We start from the raw sequence: 24,920 nt of genomic DNA on the forward strand, positions 1-24,920 counted from the left end.
TCTAAATAGCTATTTAGCATAGGTCCTTTTTGAGGCTGTTTAGATAAAATAAAAAACCTCAAAAGAATACAATTTTCAATATATTTAAATATTTAAACACTCATAGTCTTCACTGCAGGAAATGATCTCTGGATTTTCAATATAACAATCTACACTGAAAATTTGAAACAGTTTTGTAATTGTGTAAATTCACTGTATTAAAATACCTGATGTTTTATTTCAGAAATAGCTGCTTTACTCTTATACCTCTCAACTCTACTCACCAGGAGAAGGCTTTAACAGGAGTAGGTCCTTACTGTAGCAGAATCCAATCTTTGTGTTCCTGATACACTGCCTATTTCAAGAAGCATGGAAAGACATGCAGAACACAGCATGCATGTTAGTTTTCAAAAAAACCCCCTTTTTCTTACAGCAATGCGATTACAGCGACCGTACTCACCCAACACTAAGGTTACAAGTTAGAAAAGCAAAATTTATTTTACAGTTTAATATATTATCCACTTCTAGTTTCAGTGGCTAACAAAAAGAATTCGAAAAAAACCTGTATGCCAATAGCACACAGAAATTGGCAAAGGTAATTTTATAATTTATCTATCTTCTATTCTATATAGTTTATATATTTTTCTGTTTTTTTACATCGTAAAAAGAAAGGGGCTTTACGTGGTAAAGACTTCACTTATTTTAATTTACAGAATTTTTCACATGAATTCTGGAAAATATTTTGTGCTAGTGACAATATTTAAAATTTGAAACATTTTAGAGAGCAACATCAGATGGCAAAGGTTGTTTCTTTGAACTTTACTCCTAAATACAATTTTCAGAACCTGAGATGACTGACAGATTATACTGAAGTTCTCATCCTGTCTGTTCCAATAAATACATTTTCCATTTATTTTTACTTATGTTTTGTAAAACAATTTCAAGTAAAATTTTATTCTCATGGTAATAAAGAGACTGGTTTTAAACAGACAGGATACCTCATGTGACAGGTGATCAACTTCCACTCCAGGTGATCCCTTTTTTTGCGATTTGTTTGGGTTTTTTAAATACGTATCTGTGTGTGTGTGCACATGCGCACGTATACATATAGATCATCAAGTATACAGCAATGACTGTAGCAGTGATTTCAAGTATGATCAATACTTAAAATGACCACTGCAGGGGGTTAATGCACCTTTTACTCAAGTTTTAATAATCTCAAAACTATCTGAGGGAGCTTACTGCATTTTTGAATGCATTTTGCAGCATTTCAGCAGTAGGACTTACATTGGTCTAATTGCTGCCAATTAGAAATTATGCATCACATGATTAAAAGATTTCTACTAAAATATAATTTTATTTTCCTACTTTAACATAAATTTATTTCTAACTACAATTCTCATTTTGTTATTCCAATGCAGTAAAAAGAAACCCCAAATCTATTACAGCTTCCTAAAATTATAAAGCACCCTATGGTTAAACACAGTGTTACATATATATATACACAACCATGCACAAGGCAGATGCTTTTATGCAGCAAAAAGGGAATTTGAACTTAATTCCCCTGTAAACTCAAGCAAAAAAGCACATCATGCTTAAAATAATACAAAATCAATACCATCAATCTGCATCTTCTTTGGCTGCATAGAGGGTGAAGACATTGAGGTTGTAACTCTGAAATTTGCAGGAAGAGTCTCTGCTGATCCAGCAGCTAAACCTCTTATGTCCTTTGGTCTAAACTTCTTTCTCCATGAAGGTGCTCTCCTAAAGCTCTTATCATCATCCTGTTACATCGATAAACATCATTAGCGATTCAGAAAACATAGGACTGTTGCTGACATTAAAAGGATTACTGACAACCTTAAGGAAATGTCTCATCACCCAAAGAGTTAATTTTCAGAACCGGTTCAGGTACAACAGCAGCGGAGGTCTTTATTTGCAATAATTTGTGTTCATTTGCTAAAGCGTAGGCTCTTCAGCTCAGTAACTATGGAAATTCGTGTGCTCAGCACGTTTAGGAAAACGTTTCGTACTTTGAATGTTTGTGCTTCGTGATTTGCAGTAATTCCTAAGTGTCACATCACTCCTTCTTAGGGGGTGCGAGGAGGGGAGCGGATCAGAAAAGCTGCTTTTGGAATGCTGCCATGTAGAGTCTTAATTTAAACAATTGCTTTTAACGTTCAATTCTCTTACGGGAATGATGATACAGCTATTATGTCTTCTCATGCTCCACATTCCAGGAAGTGACAGTGAGGGAAAAAAAAGAGTAAGTGTAGTAAATACCAGATTGCCTTGCAGCCTTTTGCTTAAGCACCTTGGGTAAACTTCACTTAAATGCACTTTCTCCTTATTAATACATCTGCATCTTTGAAATAATATTCTGCTTCAGAAATATAATATTGCACTTAATAAATACAACAGCTTAAGTCCCACTTCCAAAAATGTCTTTTGCAGTGAAGGTGTTGTGTCAGTGCAAATAAACATATTGTGCATCTCCGTTTGCCAGCTTCACCTTTAGAAACAGTTCAATCACATGAACGCCATTTTACCTAAAATTTATCCTCTTCTAGAATTAGGAGATGGGTGTCTGCATTATTTGAGGAGAGCTTCAAGATCAACAAACTGCCCTGTGCTGGTAGAACAGAGAGCATCCAATTCCCTTAAAGCTCCTTCTCTTGCAGTTTGAAATCACTTAAGGAAAAATACTTTAGAAAATATCAAGCTGCTTTTTAATAATGTTATTAAAACTTTAGTAGAGATGCATCCTAAGAACAGAGCTGTCGGGATGTGCCACAAAAGGGCTGCAATGAGTCCATTAGGAGAAAGACGAACACAAACCCCATCAAGAACTGTCATAGGAGCCTCCTTCTTCAACACACTGGTGTATGCAGTTGAGGTCAGGACTTTCACGCTTCCCCTGTCCTCTTCCTCATACTAGCACAAACGCTTCTGAGATATCAGACTGGTTCCTGGCCTGGTTAACCACATTAGGGTTTCACCACCTTAATCTTAACCCAAACCGCTTCCGCTCAGATGAGTGACCACAAACTCCCACTAGCACCAAAGAAGAGGCAGCTAAGGGTTCAGAATCTTTCAGGGAAGTAACACCAAACAAAGTTTGGAGCAAACAAAGCTCCAAACTCTTCACCAAATTGCATCATAGAGCAATTAAAAAGGTTAAAGATGTAACACGCTCTCCTTTACGCTATGGGGTCACAGGGTCCACAAAATAGTCCCACCCCAGTTTAAGAGTTTAATACTCATTACATCTGAACGAAGTTTATACACTGTAAGGGCACAGACTGCCCAACAGAAGTTAGTTTGATGTGCAAATGTACCTGGTGGTCATCTATACTGGTATTAACACGTATTAACACACAAACTTTGTTTAAATACACTCCAAAGTATTTGAAATACTTCCTGTTACAACAAGCTATACAATGCCTTTATTATAGCTTGTTCATCTGCAACGCTGGTCGGTCACTAATTTTCCCACATTTAGATAGAAAAAGAAGGTTCAGCCCAAAGTGCTGCTGTTATAGAATCATAGAATGGTTAGAGTTGGAAGGGACCTTAATGATCATTGAGTTCTAACCCCCTGCCCTGGGCAGGGACACCTCCCACCAGACCAGGTTGCTCAAAGCCCCATCCAGCCTGGCCTTGAACCCCTCCAGGGATGGGGCATCGACAGCTTCTCTGGGCAACCTCTGCCAGTGTCTCACCACCCTCACAGTAAAGAATTTCTTTCTAGTATCTAATCTAAATCTCCCCTCTTTCAATTTAAAACCATTACCCCTCGTCTTACGCCTCCGATCCCTGATCAAGAGTCCCTCCCCATCTCTCCTGTAGCCCCTTCAGCTACTGGAAGGCCGTTATAAGGTCTCCCCGGAGCCTTCTCTTCTCTAGGCTGAACAACCCCAACTCTCTCAGCCTGTCTTCATAGGAAGATTAGGTATTAACCACACAAACTACAGAAAACAAACCAGCAGTTCATCTCAATACTTGCATATTCAAAGTCACATTACCTAAATACACAAAACCTGCCACATTCAGAAACTCTCAAGACTAAGAATTTCAAGTTCAGTTTTCTGTCCCTATTCTGTCAACTGCTTAAAGAGGTTCATGCTAAATTCTTTCACTGAACCGTTTGGATGAAGTTCACAGCTCAAGTAACTTACTTCGTCAAGTCTTCTGTCAGTGCCCATAGCAAGAAGGTTATTAAATTCCCTCTCCAGAACAGCACGAGCCTAAAATTTATAGTACGAGAAAAATTGAAATTAAAAATTAAATTTTACTAATTCTTAAAATGTAATATAACCCAAATTGTTTAATACTTTCTTATCAGATTAATAGACATACTTACTACGTGAAAAGCTATGATTTAAGTTGTAACTTATTAAAGACTTCAGTAAGACTTAACAGCTCCCCCTTCCCTTAGTGGTGATAGGAAAGTTCATGATTTCTGCCTCAAACTTAATTATTTCCAAATAAAAACTAGCAAACAACAAAAATGATGAGTTTTACACTCATGGTGTGAAAATGGGATATGAGGAAAATACTCAGTGTTTTTTGTTCAAGCAAATTTACCAACCAGAATTGTTGTTAACAATTAGAAAGCAGTAAGAAAAGCATAGTCCTATATTTTTCTCTTCCAGGATAAAATGATTAAGGACAACTTTCCATTTCTGAAGTTTCTAGAGCTGGGAATAGAAAGATATGCACCTACCCAAGGATAAAAAAAAACCACAGTAATTTCCATTTTTAACCTTCATAGAGAGGAAAAAAATCCTGTTGGTCATAAAATAACTATTTATTGCTTACCTGTGTGTTTTGAGTGGGTATTTGTAACAAGAGAGCTAATGCATTGTAATCAAATGATTCATCTAAGGCCACAAGTGCACCGTGAACTCCGCTCTCTATAAGGTTATTTGCGTATTCTTTAAGACCAATGGACACTACCCAATGGATCATTCTTTCATTGCTCCAGACAAGGACATCTACGGAGGAAAAAAAGTTGCCCGATTTGTAACAATACAATTTTTCTGAACAAGAAACCCACAGCCCTTTCTTGATCTGGATGCTCATGTCGGGATTGATTTTCACGTGTAACGCAATTCATCATAGATGCTGTTAATTAGTAGCCCTGAAGGAATTGGGTTATTTAGCACTTAGGTTGTGATCTAATCTGCCCCTACCTTTTTGGCATGCAACAAACTTCACGCTTAGACCCCAACACGTGCTGTTGGATCCTTTCCATACAGTAGTTTTCCTTGCACCCCGGAGGAATAGTCCTCGTACAGCCTCCTCTCTCTGCCTACAGAGGGGGGCTACAGTCACTTATCAGAAGTTCAGCTGGGCATTGAAGTTCAGAAGTGCAGATGGCAAAGATAGGATCTTTGATTCTACACAACCACTTAGGGGCTTGGACCTCACCCAAGACAGATTAAGTTTTTTGGGAAAAAAAAACTTACTACTCAAAAAAAAAAAAAATATCTTGTAACAGCTTCTCATGCACTTCCTACTGTATTTGAACAGAAAGCTTTATATATTGTTGTTTAGAGCTTTATCATCATAGAATCATAGAATGGTTAGAATTGGAAGGCACATTCCAACCATCATCGAGTTCCAAGCCCCCTACCCTGGGCAGGGACGCCTCCCACTAGACCAGGTTGCTCAAAGGCCCATCCAACCTGCCCTTGAACACCCCCAGGGATGGGGCCTTGATTATTATTTACATTATTATTAATAATATTATAAAATTAAAAAGTAATAAATAATAAAACATTAAATAATCTTATCTACCTTTAAGTTCTAAAGTTGTTCAATTTAGCAATGCAGACTTTCCTTCAGCTTGTGTATGCATACTACTACACTTTTCCACAATCAGAAATTCAAGGCGGAGAAAGTAAAATTATTTGAAGTTTGCCGGAAAGCATTACATACTGTAGCAGTTCATCGATCAATATATGCTCTTAGAACTTTTTCAAGGAAAACCATTATAAAGCAGCATTTATATATTCAGCTCAAACGTCAAAACAACAACTATGTTCTTACAAGTAGGTTTCTTTACACTATACAGGGATGTCTATGCCAATCGAACTGTTATAATGATCCACAGCATTCTTCCCAAACAATTCCCAAGAGGAATTAACGAGTTATATGTTTCAAGGAGCAATTCCCTATAGGCAATAGATGCAGCTGTACCATTTCAAAGGCTAAAAAAAGGCTTACAAGCCTCAACACAGGCTTGTTTCATACCGGTTAACTGCAACTCCTGGGAATGTTCTCAGGCACAATTAGTAGAATAACCACCAGAGGGTATCAACACTTTAAAAGGAAAGGGGAAGAGCAGGCACAGAGCCTTCCAAGAAAACTGTGTATAAGCTAACCCTAAAATTTTAGTCTAAGATGGCAGAAAAAACTTCTGATGTTAGGCAGGGGATAAAACTTCCATGAGAAGTCTTGGAAAATACTGTGAATTCCCACCCTGCTTTTTCTTCCTCCTTTTTTGTTTAATGATCACCATGAATCTGGAAGATATAAACACCTAAGTCACCTGGATATTTTTTCATAAAGTGCTGGGTAATAAATATTATCAGCCAGAAGCAACAATAAAATCATGTCGTTTTTATGTCAGAATGGGACAGGGGGAGGGAACCAAAATCCTAAGTCTTTTTCAAAACCTTCATCCTCCTAAAACATTTAGCTTTCTATCAAACTTCAGAGCAGTAAGACCTTCAAAAGTGCCTGCATCTGCAGCACATCTCTGCAAAAGTGAATGGTTTAATGATGTGTTTCATGGTTCGCTGTTCAGGGCATACATCCAAACACATCTCTAATTCCTCCCTCTAATGCCTTCTTTTTTTTTTTTTTTCAATAAATTTTTGAGGCAGATCAGTGAAAACACGTTTGAATCAGACTGAGGTCAAGACAATGCACTAACCCTTAATTTCATTCTGGCTTTCTTCTCTTTTTTTTTCAAGTTCTTTTCGATCATAATTCAGTCTTCGTAGGCACATAATTCCACACTGAAAACTGTTTCTGTTTAGGAAAAGAAAAAAAAAATTAGGAAAAAAATTGTTTAGAGATAATGAAAACATTTACTCTAGGTTAGATCTCCAAATTAAATCTGTTCACCTGTGAAAGCTGTCGACCATTTTAAGCTGCCCACGCAGATCTTTTTTAGTTAAATGATCCAGCATTCGAGCATCAACAAGACATTCCATGAAATAGCTGCGATACTGAGGGAGCCCCAGACTCGGGAGCCATTCATTGCCAATCCACTCATGGTTCATATCACCATACGCTAACGTCTGTTTGTAAAAGATTAAGGAATAAGCTTATTAAAATGAGAAATAAGAGAGAAAAGCCTTTTGAGACAACATACTTCAAAGAAAAAGTAAAATAATGCTTATTTAGTAGCCAGTGTTCAAAATACTGAATACTACATGTGTGTTTTCTGAAAAAGACATCCTCATGAAGAAAAGCAAGTTTAAATATTCAGATCAGCAAGTAAAAATGCCTTAATTTGTTTCATGTTGAAGAGTATGAAAAAATATGCAGAAGCTAATAAAAATAAAAAACGACTAATCTATACAGTCTTGATAGCAAGAGCCATGGAATCTCATTTTGTTATAATGTTGAAAATGCCGTCTCTCTTGAAAATTGAGGGGGGGTTGTCTTATTTTTCACATGACCATATAAATACAAGATGTAAAAAAAAAAAAAAAAAATGCAGGGTTTTTTTACTACAGTTGAATGTTTTCAGAAACTGATAAAAACCCACAACTGAAGAACAAGCAGTTCTAAATGCTGGCCCTTATCTTTAAAAAAAGAAAAGGAAAAAAAAAAAAAAAAGAGATTTCCTTATCTCACTGCATTTTTGACCTATAAATCATGAGGCATTTTTTGGGGAAAACTTCTAAAAAGTTTCTAACTATGCATCTAATCATTCCTTGAGCAAAAAACCCTAGCAGCTCCTTTTTTCAAAAGTCCAGGATAATAATTCATTTTTACTGTGCAATTAAAAGTCAAAAGCTTTATTTCTCCGCTAGAGGAAGCATCTTCTAGAAAGGAGCAAGGCCCCACAGAAATGCTTTTCTTCGAGCCATCACTAGGTAGCAGAGTGAAAGAGCACATTACTCCTGAAACAGGGAGGGCAAGCTACGATTGTTATTCACTGACAATCTGCAAATGAGTATCCCAGTTGTAGTTAATGGGACTTAAACAGGTTTAAGCTGGAGGGCAGCCAAGGGAGAAGAGACTATACCATCCAAAGATATGGGTCACGGGCAAATCCTGAGTTTTGTTTATATCCCTGTATAAAATACTCAACTATATCAGTGCCTGAAAATACAATTAGGATTTGTCACCACTTTAAGGGAAAACAATTAATCAAGGAGGATTACAGAATTAGTGCACAGAAATCTACTTAACTGTCTAGGCTCCTGTAGCACACCTGTGATGGTGCTGTGATGGCTGAGCAGGGACTTTCTGCACAAAGCAGATATTCCTCTTGGAGTTCTGGCTTCCCAGAGAACCAGCCCCCACCAAAACATTCCATGCTTTATGTCATGAAATCATTGTAAAATTTTATCTAGTACGTTCAATGCATAGAATACAGCAATGCTTATAAAGAAAGACTAACTACATTTTGATGATTCATAAGCTAGAGGATATTTCAGAAACAAAGATAACAAAGACTTCTGAATATTCTTTCCTCTAACAGCTCTATTATTAAAAATCCTTATGCATAGCTTTTTTTTGTGTGATGTACTATGTAACAACGTATTTTACAAATTTTCAATGAACCACCAAATCTTGGCAGTTCTAGAAAACATTAAGATATTTACATCACCTAAATATAAAAATGTATCTTCCAAGTATGTATTATACAGAAATAAACCTGTAGTTTCCCCCTCTCCCAATCCCCAAGCCACACCGAATCACTAAAAGAAACTGCTATATAGGAAACATGCTCTAATTATTGTGACAATTTACATATAGTCTATAATATTACATAAAGAGTCCAACCTGAGCCCAGCTTCCCTCCTCATCTTCCTGTTACGTGGTTAGAAAAGCAAAAGAACACATATGTATTAGTATTTAAGTTTAGTAAGGAGATCAAAGTTAAAGACGCACTGCAAGCCTCTAAGTCTAGTGCATATCAAAAATCTAGATAAAGCAAGCATCATGCAATGTGAAAGAGATATATAAGGCACTCATTTTCATATGAGAGGTTGCAAAACCCATCTACTGATTAAGTTTTCTGGAGAGAAGAAATTTCCACACAAATAATTCAATTTGTCTATTAGATAATCAAATCAGAGCTCCATTTTACAGATTAGAAAGAGGTTTGTTTACAATCTTATCAGTGTTGATTTTTCTCCCCCCTTCTGGAAAAAAAAACACCTATCAAGATGCAGGTTATAAGGTTAATAATTAGAAGAAGCAATGATCCAGAATTTTAATGCATTAATTTTAAGGAAAAAAAAAAAAAAAAAGAAAAAAAGACCAAAAGGCACTTGATTCAAATGTTCAAAAGGTGGGAAAAGCACTCTAAGGAACAGAAGTGGCAACACTATAAACTAACCGTTTGTTGTGTGGCTGTAAGATTTTCCATTTCTTCATGTGTTACCCAGACATTTCCCGTGGTCTAATATGACCCCACAATCCCATCCAGTGAAAGGAAAGCAGTAACAAAGAGGAGAGGTTGCAGAACATATAAGCAATCGGTACACGTAAGGAGCAGGCATGGGCAAAAGCAATGGTTTCTAAAGTCTTAAATATAGGTATATCTATGGAAAGTAATGGCAGGGAATAAAAACCTATTCCCATGGATCACTTTTCTTCACAGACATTAACAAAATTGAATGTGGTAAATAGCTTACACAGATGTAATTAATGGGCAAACACTTGACTTTGCTCTAATCTGAAAAACGCATTTGTAGTCTAGTACATAAACCCAGGAATCTCAGGAATAACTTTAAACTGCAGGGTAGACAGATTCAGGAGGGAATTCACACCAACTTTAAGCATCTAAATTTACTATAGTATAGAGAGACAGGTGGATTCCTAGTTTATGTAGTCTGAATCATTATTTGGAGTTAATGGCCTCATAAATCAATTATTAGAGCCTCCAATCATTTTACAAAATTCTGTATGCACATCTGTACTTCATCTGTATTATAAATTCTTCTGAGGCCAAAAGATGAGACCAATAACATGTCCTCTAAATATTTTGGACTACATACTTACACTGATATAAACTTTGTTTCCTTGGAGAAAGAAAATGTAGTTATTCCTTCATTTAGTTTTCATGAAAGGAATAATCATCCTATATTTAAATAATGTGCTCCTCTACAATATAACGTTTCCAGAAATTCTTATCCGAAGTTCAAATCCTTTCAGTTACATGTTTGCAGCTGAATTTTTGGAAATTCTAAGGGTTCTGAAAAGTGTTTAATGCTGGATCACTTTCCTTACCGTCCTTGAGGTGGGAGGGGCAGATGGACTTGTCAGTGACATGATTTCTTGAATGGCCAACCTCAGCTTCAGCCTGTGCAGAGGATTGCTAATTCCGATTTCACGCTGTATTTCTGTATCAGACAAGGCTGACATGATAGCACCACTTTTCACATTGGCTCGGCAAGCAGCCACGTACCAGGCTGGCATCCCAACCCACAGCTGGAACACCAAAAAAAAAAAAAAAAAAAAAAGAAGTAGTTAACAGGATCTGGAAAACATTCCTGGCTTCCAAAACCTTTAATTCTTTAGAAGGATGTACATTGAGGTGTTTGGTTTTTTTTATTTATTTTGGAGGGACCACTTACCTCCAGCCACACCACCACAGTAGGCCCATCCCACTGCGCAAAAGGCAAACCTTGTCTTCTGGCCTCCTCCAGCAACTCATGCCTACAATTACAGACATAGTTATTAACAACAGAGAAACTAGTTACTACCAGATGTTAAACTTTAAACACTGTTTATTTAAACACACATTTAAATACTATTTTCTTTCCAATAGTTAACTTTCTTCCTTTCTCAGCCTTATACGATACAGCCGCTAAGGCAGCCACAGCACACGTGCGAGGACTACAAGGAAGCTGACCTGGATAGGAAATTTCAGAGCAGGAAAGATACCGGATCTTGCCTTTTGGAAATGTGTCTGAAACTGTCACTGACACTCTAACCAACTCTGCCAACACAAAGTGGAAATGTCAGGCTTATTTGTCAGTCAGATTCTCAATTGCTGCAATTTTCTGTTCAGCAAATTAGGCTGAACCAAAGCAGTCGGTTTTTTCCTCAACGTGCAGATCTGAGACCTGCAGAAACGTCCGAGTACACCAGACAGCCCTGCCATCGCAACGGTACGTCCATCAGGCTGTCAAGGCTGGGAACTGGGGCAGTAACCCTTTAATTGGTGAATTTTAGCCTGCACCAGTGAGCCTGTCAGAATTTCAGGCCCAGCTTCCGACAACCGTTCTATTCAGAGCGCCACGCTTTGGCAATTATATTCTGAAAGGCTAGGGACCGAAACTCAGCTTTCATCCCCTACGATGACACCATTTCCTTTTTTATTCTGAAACAGAAGAGACTGAACTTTAATAGTGACAATTCAGCTTACAGAAACAATGGAAGCCCACAAGAGCCCTAAAAATAGCCGCCAAAAATGTTTGATAAACCAAGAGACAAAAACTAGTGTTGCAGGATTAAGCAAGCAATGTTGCTTGGATACATTTGTCTGAAAAAAAATGGATAAAGTTTGAAAAAAGCATGTTTAAGCTGCCTTTGAAAGCTAGTCGTATATGTTTACATCTCCACTCACTCTACTCAGAAGTTTAGAAAAAACAACCTCACCTAATTGGACAGTTTTTACTGTTTTATGCTTTTTATTCATGTCTGCAAGTGTAGAACTGAGATAAGCAGCAATACTACGCACTGAAGATCCTACGTTACATATTGATCATTTTCTCACAATTTAAAACAAATGAAGTCTCCCTGCCTTCAGAAATGTATCATTGAATATATCTAAGATGATAAATATTTAAAAGTTACAGATATTCAAAAACTACCACACAAGACATCTTGAAAAGGGCTTACTGACAGAGCGGTAGCTTTCTTTGCTACCTCTGCAGGGCGGATATGCACAAGGATCCTTGTGTTATATTGGCAGATAATTAAATATAAAAAATAATCAATGAAGTAATAAATACACTAGCAACTGTTTTATCAACGCTACTTCTCCACCTGCATGTCAGTAAATTCCTCTTGCTCTGCAAGAGCCTCCCAATACCTGATCCTAATTTAGGAATGAAAAAAAAAGGGAGGAAGGAAGGAACTGCCAGGTAATTGGTTACAAATAATCATTCTAATGTACCCATTTTAAGACCCAACAGTTAAGGCAGAAATACCGTTCAGCAGTTAGCAGCTCACTAGCTAGATTTCACTAACAAAGAAGAAATGACCACAAAAGCTAATACATATTTGTGAACTTCAAAAAAAATACATCTATTTCTAAACTCGGAATAAAGGATTAGCTATTATCCTGCTACCGTGGAACACACTACATCGATCCCACAAATCGCTGGCCCTGAACACATTCACTTTTGCTTCACTTTGTTGAGAAAAATAATTTAATAAGATGTTAAAGAACACTGCTTGCGAAGAACAGAATAAAATGCTTAATACTGTATTTGTCAGAAAGGAACACAATGGTTTTTCCAAGTAGTTTAACTTTCAAATTGGTGTCTTTCTCTTGCTTTTTGGCGGCTGTGGTAAGATGGGGGTGCAGTGAGGGAGGTTCACTAGTGATGAAAGAGCACAGACGTGCCCAAAGCAGCCTCAGGTTCGACCGGCATGACCCCAGGAGAGCACATTATCACTGCCTCTGCCCCAGCTGCTTGGGGTATCCTATGGAGTTCAAAGAATTGCAGTGTAATTTCTGGTAGTTTTATAAGTCTCCCGGGGTACTCCAGGTTAATCACGGAACAGCAAATAATTTGGAGATGAGCAGTACAGGGCATGTATGGAAAGCCTAAGGAGAGGTTACGATTCAAACTTTAAACTCATGGGAGAACTGTATGCAGAAAACAATTGTGTGGCTGGAGGGAAGGGCTATGTGATGGAGGGAAACGTGGAAATAGAAACAAACCAACCAAAAGTGTTTATGAGATAACTTTATGCACAAATTATCCAATGAGGAAACACATCCACAAAGTAGAAAACTAATAGCGGGATCTGTTTGTATGCAAGAAGAGACAGAAACTTGCTTGCATGGGAAATCATTACCCTGAACGCTCAAGACAGAGCACAGGCATAAAACATCTCACGGGAAGATTTCAAAGGCAGTTGCTGTTTTATCTGCAAATGATACATCAGTGGTTTTTTCCTATAGCAGGGAATTTCACTTTTCCAACAACTCCCTTCCAACCTCACCAAGAAACTCACTGCATTCCAGCAGGACACGATCAGATTATGTAAAGATCAAAACTGACAGGCCAGTTTAGTTTCCCAGGCCATCCAATCATACCATTTAAGAAGTGAGTGCAAAAATCCAGCCTCATATCTTTGTGAGGGAAAAAAAATAATATTAGTGTTGGCAGTGTTAACAGATGGTATAAAGCTGGCACCCTGAAGGACAAAAGCGTGTCAAAGGAGTAGCTGGCTACTGGAATAACTCTTAGGTGACAAACCCGAGGGATAGATGTCTAAGGACTTAATAAAAAGTTGGCTGAGTATCACTGGGAATGGGAGCCCAAATGTGCTGCTGCGAGAGGGGAACGCTTGTTGTTAGCCACAGTCAAAAGGCATCTAACGCCAGCTGTGGAGAACAAAGAAATTGTGGTCATACGGGATGAGAAATGATGTCAAAACTGCAGGTGCTTGATGTAGGAGCGAATGCACGAGGCCCTTTAAAGACCATTTAAAGTATTTGTATTTAGAATGGCTCTTGGCAAGCATATGCTGACCCAACAAGGAAAATAAAGCAGCCTGGAGCACAACATCACTTTGTCACTGGATTAAGACGGCATGGGAATGGGTAAATCCAGCACTTGCAGCCAAAGGGGAACGCTGTATTCCAGACTTCTTGGACGGAACTGAAGATAACGGATTTGGAAGAAGTTAAGAGAAGAAAAAATGCTGCAGGGAAGGTAGTGGAGAGAGTGATACTGATGGAAATGATGGAGTTGCAAGGTGTAAAAACAGGCAACAGTACCAAAACATGAGATGAAAATAAGACTAATTTCAGGCAGAGCATCAGTGGAAAGTTAATATCCGTATTATATACTGATTTCAGGTATGTAATAAAATTTTTGTGTATAACTTTTTTTTAAGGAGACATCTTAAATTTAGGGTTGCCTTCCTTTTTGATTCATACAGTATTAAGTTTGTTGTGTTGTACACAGAAAAGCACAAATGCAGTTGTGGCAAACACTGTTGATAGTACAGCTCACAAAGATGAACAGCATGAACAAAACACTAAAACCAACTTAAATTTAGTAAACGAACAGCGACGGTTTTACAGAAATACATCTACCTTGGAAATGAACTGCCACAAATACCCAATATTGCTAAACAACTCTCAAACCCCAAATTACAAAACTAATTCCATTTAAGTAGGGTTTAATATTTGCATTATAAAAATTCACACCATGCAAATTAAGACAAGACACTGAACTAGACAACACTGGATTTATTTCAGCAACACAAATTCTTTTGAATCTAGTATCTCCTCTCAGAATTAGACTGACTTCCTTGAAAAAAGTTAGAGCTTTTAATATATTGCTAAAAAAATCCAAACGAGATTTATCAGAATTTCACAACAAACCTAATAAAATAAATAGAAACTTACCCTGATTTTGCACTACCACATGAAATGGTAAACAAAAGGAAAATAAAACAATGAAAGAAAAATACAAATCTAGGATTAAACTGAACTCAAAAGCATACAAAACCAGACAAATAACGTATATCGTAATTTAATTCTGTAACTATAAATAGGTTTTTGTTAGTAAAGAGACTGAATACTGCCCTCGGTCTGTTTGTGTGCATGCATGCAGAAATCAGAAAGATAAGCAAGCAAATAGGGATTAGAGACAACTATAAATAGAAATAGCCGTCATTGTTCCAAGCACTCAGGTAACTGGAATTCTTTTTGCTGAACACACGATTTTATAAGCGAACAGTCGGCCTCGAGTATTTATTTTAACTCCACCCTCTTCCAATATCAAAGTGAAAAGCAATTCAGAGCAGCTTCACCGCTTTTTTTTTGATAACGAGCACCTGGAGAAGGCAGCAAGGGATCTTTGACACTCTGCGATAATATTGCTTCCTATGTTCAGGACACCCGTCAGGATTCTGAAACAGCTGGATTAAAGTATCTTGCTGGAATTTTTTAAATAGCAAGATTTGCTTCTTCTGGAAGTTCAATGTGCCCTGCTGCTGCTCTCAGCAGTAAGAGTAATAAAACTAAATATTATGATACCTATCTTCACCACTTGTTTCATACCCACTTTCACTGAAATATCTGAATCATAGACACCTTCCTGTGAATAAGCACATACTCATATTTAATTACTCGGCAAGGCAATTTCAAACTAAAAGGTCTCATTTGTCTAATGTAGACGCTTGCATTTTAAGCGATCAACAACACGCAGCCATGAGGCATACTTTTAAGCAATATCAGGAAATTTTTGAAAGGCAGAATGTTTACAAAGAAGTCATGATTTATCGGCAACTGCACTTCTTGCGGTTATTAAAGCAAGACAGTATCGATTGCTTTACCCTAGAATGAAATTTGTTGCTGGTATTAAGATCTATATTGTTCAAAGAACAGGACTAGCACTATTTCGATATGACCAGATTAAAATTATTTATTCAACCAAGATGTGGTATGACTTTAAAGCTCTGTAGAAAAGGGAAAATACCAGATCATAATAATGTACGGTTGCCTTCAGTGTAACAGTCTGAAGAAAAACAGCTGAGTGCTCTGTTATACAAACAAAACCACATTCCATTCTGACTTTTTAAACCAACACGCTGCTGGTTTTCATTAGCAGTCACCAGGCATTATTCTTATTTGTTAATAGAACTTAGGTACTGCAAGAAATCTCTCGCAAAGAGAAAATTAGCACACTTTCTTCTCAACATTCACTATTCTGTCTTCAGAAAGCAATTAAAAAAGCAAAACATATCTGATCTTGGTCAGCTTTTCTGACACAGAGTAAAGACAGCTGAGCAGAACAGAAACAACAAAAGCACAAGGTATATGGCTCAGCTTTGGGTGGAAAAATGCAAAGAATGCCTGATCCTACTCCTATAAATTTTAGCGTTTCCTGTATTACCTTATAAGCATCAAGTCAAGATTTCTACTAGTAGCAGTAGCTATTTTTCACCTAGACTAAAGCCTTTGCTTCATCTCTTCTAAGTCTTGGAACAAAAAAGCATGCAATATTCAAAAGGTAACCATTAAACTAAAATTTTTCTTGGACACACACTGAAAAGGTGCCTTAAAAAAAATGAAATAGTCAAATTTATTTAAAAAAAAAAAGAAGAAATCGGGGTATAGTGCAAGGAAAAATATTTCAGCTGTTAAAATGCATGACAAAATATCAAGACAAACTTAAAAAGAGAAGTGAAAAAATTAATGAACACAGCAGCACCATACTAGGCAAAAATACCTGAAAACAAAACAATACAAAAAAAGAGAAAACAGTACATTTTTAAACAAAGCAATACCTTAACAACAAAGGATTAAAAATATTCAATAACTTACTTTTTCTGCATTTTCCTGTTTTTTTCTGCCTGACCTCCAAGCTTGCTGAGACCTAATGCATCCTGAGAGGAACCATCTCCTTCTGCCATGCCAACTACAAAAAACCAAAACAAAACCCAATCTTTTTATCTTCTCAGCTTTGGCCAGTTATAACTCAAAAATCACTACTGCTTTCCTGAACAGAAGTATATAGTTCTTTGCAATATTACTGATCAGAAATGTACAAAACCAAACCTCCAAACTCATCTACGTCTCCATTTTCTAGTTGAATTAATACCCATCAAAACGATGTATAGAAATAGGAAAATCAGATTGGTGTGGACTGAAACAGATGCTGTCTAAAACCAGCTGGAATCACACCGGGAACATTTCAACCACCTGTAAAATGAATTCTCAGTGTTCCAATATCACTAACAGTTGGTGTCAACATCAAGGGTACTGCTTTTTGCAAAGAACTACAAGACAGAGAAGTAACAGTAGCATTTATTAAGCCAGCTGGGTTTGTTTCAAGGGAGTTCCCTTGGGTCCAAAATGAAGACATGGCTGTTGGTGTCAATACCAACAAAAGCCTCTCTTACTTCCAAGACAGTTGAAATTTTTGTTTCACAAAAGAAGCCATAACAGGTCAATAAGGTTCAGTAACTGGGCTACATGAGACTAAAGACAGCAATAACTGAATAGCTGAACTTGCATCCTACACTCGTAAAAGGACCTACCAGAAGAGTTAGTGACATTAATTCCAAAAAATGCCGTACATCATCATAATAATCAGTCCTAAATATGTACAAACTGATACATACATCCTAAAATTCAGTCTTTCACTCTCTCTCTTACCGTAAAAAAGAAAAAAAAAAAACCAAACCACAACAAAAAACAAAACCAACCTTGTCCTAATGATTCCTTGCTTGTTTGTCCAGGTCGTCCCTTTTCTTTCTTGCCAAACAAGCGGCCAATAGAGGATTTGATCCCCTTCTTTTTGGGGGCTTTATGAAGTGAATCTTGGCTACTATTACTGCTACTGGGGTTACTCGTTTGCCCATCTTGTGAGCCTGTTGAGCTTTACAAAAAAAGAAGGAATAAAGAAGCACATGTACAACAAATTCACTGGCTTAACTTAGTGAACGACAAGTTCAGGTTTCTGTGCAAGTTAAAAGCTCAGTAACTGGCTAATGACATCTAATTTCACCTTTTAATGAGTCATGAAAAGAAACATATCTCTAAAATACATGTCATTAAATAGAAAAAACAGTGGAAAAGACTAAATCATGCAAGAAAGGAAGGGATATAATATTTACATGCCATAGCATGGAACTACAAGTCAATTCTTACTTTTTTTAAGAAACAAGAATGAATGTGTGTAAAGTGCAGTTCAGAGAGAACAAAGTTGACAACACAAGTTCCTGACAAACTGAGGCAGATAATGGAAGTTTTAAATACTTGAATGGAATCCATCCCAGATACCCAGGCACTTTGAAAAAAACATCCGTCAATCAAAATGATGGTAATTTTGCAACTTACTTCTGAATGTATAGCTAAATTCCAGTCTATGAAAGAAGACTGGAATTGTATGTCTGGCATTTCCAAAGGAAACTTACTGCAGACCGTGAGTTCCAGGAGAATTCTTCACATAAAGCCATTTCTGACCATTAACAAAAACCTGTGTTCTTACTGTTTATGTAACATAATCACCCATTTATGCGTTCATGCTCTTTAGAGAAACACTTCAATATCTTGACTAAAATCCTGTATTGCCAGTTTTAGGGGTTTATTCTGATAATCTGAAATACGAGGTTATTGGTAGGTCTGGCTTATTCACAGCTACTTACTTTCGTATGTCCCTGATATCTTCATGGCTCACTGTGTGCAAAGCTCCTTTTTGGACTCTGTCCAAACGCAAAGATCGAGGTGAAGAAGGTGGCGACGTCTCACATTTTATTGTGGTTTTATCATCTCGTACCTCGTCTCTAGAAGCTGGAGACTAAAGGAAAATGAATGAAAAATTGAGGGGTTAGTTGGAAATGCCAAAATCTGAAAGCAGTATCAACACTACACAAAATACTGAAAGGAAAAAAAAAAAAAAAAAAAATCAGTTATTTCAGTGCTAAAGAATTCCTCTTGCCCTTACCATTCTCCACTTGCCTATTTTTTGACTCCTTTTTAAGTTTTCTGTTACCTTCAGTGACAAACTACTAAATTTCAGTCTTAGCTTGTGAAAAGAGCAAGTAGCGCACTCATCTTTTAGTTCTTAGCTCTATGAATGAATAAAGTAATGTCTTGAGCACCATGCAACTAATATACCTGACTTCAGTTTAAGCAAGTGCAAAGCCAGAAAACCAAAAAGTCCCATGAAAAGGTGGCATCTGGATTCTCACCGTTATGTGTTTAGACAATCATTAGCAAGATTATCAATTCTATTAAGTCAGTTTCTATGTACCTGGGGATATGGCTTATCTCAAAGTTTGAATAACAGAAATTAAGACTTTTTTGTGTGTACGCTAACAGATCTTTAAAATTAAATATTGTTTCATGAAGATTGCAAAGTAGTGGTTACAAACAGAAAGCAACACAACAGTCCCCCATACCAGCAAAAAAAAGCCAAACAAAAAAAACCCCACAAACCAAAACAAACCCACACTTAGGTTAAGATGATAAACCATTTTACATTTAATATCAAAGAGCATATAATCTTGCTTTATTTTAAGGCTACCCTGCAAATGCTTTCTTTTATGTTCCTGTTACCCAATGATGAGTTTGGGGACAGGGAAGGAGATGAAGGGGCACAGCAGTAAATAAACTAAAGATTTTTACCTTTCTACGGTGTTTCCTTAAATCACTAGGCTGATAGATGCATGCAAAGAAAAGAAATTTGGAAAAGCCATGTTTATTGTAAACTGTAGCACAGACTGCAACAACTACTACAGACAAAACATCAGGGAGAATATAAATAACAATTACAGCAATGGCACAGAGAAGGATACATAGTATGAAGTACTCTTCAAATCACAGATTACTTAAATGTATCCCTGAAGAGGGGATAAGGAACAAAAAAAAAAATAACCAAGACTTAGAGCTGGTTATCTACAGAAGTACCATAGATATTTCAATGTATTGGTACCACAGGCAAATTAGCACATAAAACGTGCATTATCTTCAGCAAGAAAAACAGTAAAGCACATGGGAGCATAAGGTGTTGCTTTTAAAAAAGTGAGAGGATTTCCTGGCATGCGACAAAGACTCGCCTTGAACTCTACAACCTCCACGGTAACCATAGCAGCTTCATACGTTCTCTGCACTAGTCCCTCCTCACACCTTAGTGATTCATGCAGCTGCTTCCTACACAGCATAAAAAGCACCCATACCTTAATAACTGCCACAGACAGAGTGCCAACAATAGCTGTTTTCTATACACTAACAGTGTTCTGTACTTTTTACTAAGTTTAAAGTGCTGGAATGTTTGTACAAGAGTATACTATAGTTTTATTTTCTCCTCTTTCTCACTTCCTAGGAGCTTCCTAGGCTCCCCACCTCTGCCGCTGCACCCTGAGTTACGCAAACAAGTTATCAATTTATTCAGACTGATGCTGACAAAAGCTTAATTGAGGTAATTTATTTAATAATTATCATTGTATCTATCTGGGGACAAATTATTTCCAAAGGTTTGGAAGGGATGTTTAAAGATCATCTAGTACCCCCCTTAAGTTCTTAGGCAAAGTGCAGCAGACTCATTTTAACCTTACTGGATCTTTCACCTATTAAATCTGATAATCCATAAAAATAAAAACGTTTACCATAGGGAATAAAAACTGCCCACAAGAACTTTTCAAGAGAGCTATCGGTTTCACAATTTATCGTGTTGATGCTTTTTAATTAATTTTAATCATGAGGGGTTTTCAGCTAACACTACTGCAGTTGGCATTAAGCTAATGTTGCCATTGTGCTCATAAACAAATGCAACTTTCTATTATAACATTGGAAAAACCCCACAAGAACTCATTCGATCTGATAGTTCATAAGCCGCCCCAAAAGTTTCTAGAAAGCTCTTGTGCTGCAATTCTAGAAGCATAGCTTCTTGCTTTCATGTTTTCACAAATCAGTTGCCAGGTACTAAAACGTCAGACAAATGCAACTGCAAACAATGGATCAAGTGCCTTTGAGTCACAATTCCTATGATTTAAAGTGAACCTAACTATTTTACTTTTGTTCAGTTACATTCAATTTTAACATAAAACATTCTTCTGATCTAGTCTTCATGAAAATAGCTACTTAAATTTGTGTATGTTTTTCTGTAAGAGAAGTACTTAGCTTAACTACTTATTACTGTGAAAAATTTGAATATAAAGCACTCCACATTTTGAAAGTTGTTAGTTTATGTAAAATAAGTGTGATTGACCATGGATATATGGCTACACCTAGTACAATGATTTACTTTTTTTTTTAATGCAAGAAAGGCAAAATTATTCCTTTTTTATGAAAAAAATAGACTTCTGGTATACATACACATTCATTTTAAGAAGCCAGCAGAAGAAGTTAGTTGTTTTTAAAAACTCCTGTATTCCAGTTAAGAGACCCAAATGAGTCAGGTCAGTCATTTACAATCCACCTGCTCTTAGAGCGATGGATGCGTTCCTTGGCTACTGATGGGTATAGTGTAGGCATCAATACAGGTGCAGTAATCCAAGACAATAAAGTATTTTAAATATGGTGTTGCATGTACAAGTAGGAAGTACCGTTTCCAAATGCACATGCAAATCTGGAGACAAGGGAATGTATTTAGAGCTGAATTAGAGAATGAGCTTTTCCTGGAGAGCACTGGCAAATAATTACTGATATCCAAGAGGCACCTTAGTGAAAGCTATTCCAGTTATAAGCAACTCTTAGGTTTGCTTAACATTTATGTAAAAACAAAAAAGTGGAAAACTTGTATCTTGTTTTTACAGATAGGCTTACATGCATAAAGCAGCTCCTAGAAGGATTAATTTTTCTAAGCAGTCATATGAGTGTGGATCCATCTTTCTGTACTCACTGAACTGCTAAACCCAAGCTACTATTTCATCAGCTACGAGGTCTAACAGTTACTTCTTTTACCTGCCAGTCTTAACAGGCTAAAACAAGGCACTAGCGCTCATAAAACAGCTGTGATACTTCCACTATCTTCAAGATTAATGCACTATATGCAAATCACTTTTTAGTGGAATAGTGGACTCTAAAAATAAAGTTTAAAGCAGAGGGAGAAACGGGTTGCTGTACCAGGGGTTTAAAAGAAAACATTATTTGTTCTGGGAAGAGGAGCCAGAAGGACCGTAACAACAGACAGAATACTTAGGCATGAGATGTTGACCAATTAATAGACTTGAGTTGTGAACGTTTTTCCTAATCATTATGACTGTATCTTACACTTTTTATAGAAGTTGAAAGGAAGCAGTAGAAAAACCTAGAGAAAGGAAAAATACAGCTGAGTAAGAAGGAGAGGAAGGGGAAATCAAACAACCCATTTCCTAGAGAAAAAGAACACTCTTCCAAAAAATTAAAGTTAATGGATACTTACCAGTGTCATGATACCGAGCCTGTCCACTTCCCGAGCTGGACTATGTGGGATCCGCCGTGGGGTGGAGCGGCCACTGCCAGGTGGGGAAGAACCAGCAAGAGAACCACTGGCATAGGGAGGAGGAATGGAGCTCATGGACCTGAATCGGCCATGAGCATCCAAATTTCCACTACCCACTCTGCTTTCAATCTCCTCTGCACGCTGCTCTGTGTTTTCCTTTTCTTCTTGTATAAGTCTAAAAGAAAAAGTTTCAAAGGAATATGACATTGAGGCTTATAGGAGAGACGGGGAGGGACTCTTTATAAAGAGAGTGGAGTGATAGGATGAGGGGGAAAGGTTTTAAACTGAAAAAGGGGAGATTTAGATGAGATATCAGGAAGAAATTCTTTCCTGTGAGGGTGGTGAGACACTGGAACAGGTTGCCCAGAGAAATTGTGGATGCCCCTTCCCTGGAAACATCAAAGCCAGGCTGGATGAGGCCTTGAGCAGTGTGGTCTAGTGGGAGGTGTCCCTGCCGGGGGGTTGGAACTTGATGGTCTTTAAGGTCCCTTCCAACCCAAACCGTTCTATGACTTAAACAAGTGACATATAAACAGAATGGCTGCCTTGGGCATTAGGAGGAGGCAGCGTAAAAGCCACACTGAAAAATCTTCTAATCCATTCTGAAAAAAAAGTGGTAAACGCACTGCTATTACCACCATGCAGGGGGTGCTGTCGAAATAGTAATGCACAATCCCTTCCATAAATGGGACTGAAGATAAAAATACCAGAAAATAGTACTTAGAGATAAGCAAACTAGTTACTTCTGTCAACTCCCTTCACCAGGAAACTGAATGGACAACCACCATTTTCTGAGTATCCACACAAAAAGGATTTCTAGTGTCACAGAAACTCACTTTTATCAAAACCTTAACGGCAGATAGACCATACCTAATCTCTTTGTTGATTGCATCCAACTGCTCTTGAAGCATCATGGCCAAAGTCTGAGCATCAGCCTGACCGCTTGGTGACAGCAGATCAACCGAACTGAATATAGTCTCCCTGTCATCCTCAACATCCGACACATCAACATCACTTTCAAATGCTTGTGCCACGTTCGCCAACACACTCGCCTGCTGGGCTCGCTCCCAGTCCTGCTCGTTCAGAGTTTGAACCTAAGAGAATTAATTAAAATAAAAATAAATAAAAATACAAACTCAAATGGGAAACACATGACATTTCTACTATTTTTCAAGATGTTTAAAGTAATTTTTAAAAAGCCCACTTACATGCTGAATGCATCCATCAAGACAGCAGTTTAGAGAAATGTAAAAAAAAAAAAGCTATAATGTAGAAAACTTTGCATCTTACAGTTAAGTGTAGTTTAAAAATGGACAGCCCCATTGAATAAATTAAAACATCACATATCTTGGCTATATGCACTCAAAATTACAGTAGAATTTTGCTATCAAATCCAACGAGAATTTTGGAAACTGCTTTGTGTAATGAGAACTTGTGTCATGAAAGGGACTTAAAATTGCTTGCAGAAGGGCAATTAGTGTACAGACATGAGAAGTAGGACTGTTTCAAGCTGTATTTTACAGGCTTATCACACTTAATACAAACGGGACTTCAAAATAATAATTTCGCAATTATTTGTTAACCATTAAAAAGACTAGTAGCTGTGCATTAGTTAGTAAAACAGGATATATATAGCAGTTTACTGTTATGTACTCCTATTCTAAAAACTCCTTGTGTGATTAGCCTCATCTGGTTTTTTTTGCCAAAGTTCTATTTTTTACTTTAGATTTTACTTTAAATGTCAGAGTTCTATTACCTTTGAAGGTTCATCTCTGAGAGCTGCCAAACGTCCTTTCTGGGGACGCCTCAACACTGATGAGGTGCCATAGGAGTCTGTGTGACTGTCAGCCACAGAGGAGGATGTCACAGGGTATCTGAAATCTGGTCGGCTGGAACACAAAGAAACATTTTATCCTCAGGAAGGGAGAGGGAAGGAGAAAACAAACCAAAAAACTCACCCAAATGATTCCTATTGACTCACCAGTGCCCATTTTCTTTAAGCAGTATAAAAAGTGCTTTATATGCTCTCAGCTATAAAGCTTTATAGCTATAATGCATTTTCAGTTATAATGGACAAAATTAAATATAGCAAAGTGACTTTAAAGAAATTAGACATCACTAAACTAGAATCAAGTGCTGGTACCTATGATGAAGTGATGTGGCTCTGAGTCTCACTTGGTCATTTTCAGCCCTTAATGCTTCAACATTTAATACAAGTTGATCCTGTAAAAATAAATAGATAAAATACATAACAATATGCTTTAAAAGAAAAACAGTGTCAAATTCTGACTTATAAATTAACATTTAGTTTTTTGACCTCATTTCTATGAATTTCAGAAATAACAGATTTTAAAACATACCCTTCAATGACATAAAATGTAAAAATTATTTTTGCTACACAGAGTCACCCTCACAAAAGGGCATCCAAGAATAATTGTTGCCTGTCTGCACCGTGACTCTAGGTAATGACAATACATTTTAAAAACATCTACTAAATAAAATTCACATATTATTAACATTTCTATAATTAAGTGATAATATTTAGTAAGAAACAAGATT

General features: G+C 37.1%; 1 protein-coding gene across 1 annotated transcript in view; it reads right to left on the bottom strand.

The window, feature by feature from the left end:
• Positions 1–275: 275 nt before the first annotated feature.
• Positions 276–24,920, bottom strand: part of PPFIA1 (PTPRF interacting protein alpha 1) — a 55,791-nt gene continuing 31,146 nt past the window's right edge. Inside the window, exons 13-31 of the mRNA XM_074148814.1 lie at positions 24,505–24,584; positions 24,118–24,250; positions 23,570–23,572; positions 23,232–23,455; positions 22,302–22,536; positions 19,565–19,594; positions 18,583–18,734; positions 17,641–17,813; positions 16,757–16,850; positions 10,812–10,893; positions 10,465–10,665; positions 9,572–9,634; positions 9,013–9,039; positions 7,117–7,292; positions 6,923–7,020; positions 4,801–4,976; positions 4,158–4,226; positions 1,598–1,763; positions 276–334 (exon numbers count right to left, since the gene is read on the bottom strand). Coding sequence (XP_074004915.1) covers positions 276–334; positions 1,598–1,763; positions 4,158–4,226; positions 4,801–4,976; positions 6,923–7,020; positions 7,117–7,292; positions 9,013–9,039; positions 9,572–9,634; positions 10,465–10,665; positions 10,812–10,893; positions 16,757–16,850; positions 17,641–17,813; positions 18,583–18,734; positions 19,565–19,594; positions 22,302–22,536; positions 23,232–23,455; positions 23,570–23,572; positions 24,118–24,250; positions 24,505–24,584 — 2,241 coding nt within the window. The remainder of the gene's footprint in view (positions 335–1,597; positions 1,764–4,157; positions 4,227–4,800; positions 4,977–6,922; positions 7,021–7,116; positions 7,293–9,012; positions 9,040–9,571; positions 9,635–10,464; positions 10,666–10,811; positions 10,894–16,756; positions 16,851–17,640; positions 17,814–18,582; positions 18,735–19,564; positions 19,595–22,301; positions 22,537–23,231; positions 23,456–23,569; positions 23,573–24,117; positions 24,251–24,504; positions 24,585–24,920) is intronic.

Source organism: Numenius arquata, chromosome 6, assembly GCF_964106895.1.
Source record: "Numenius arquata chromosome 6, bNumArq3.hap1.1, whole genome shotgun sequence".
NCBI classification, from domain to species: Eukaryota; Metazoa; Chordata; class Aves; order Charadriiformes; family Scolopacidae; genus Numenius; species Numenius arquata.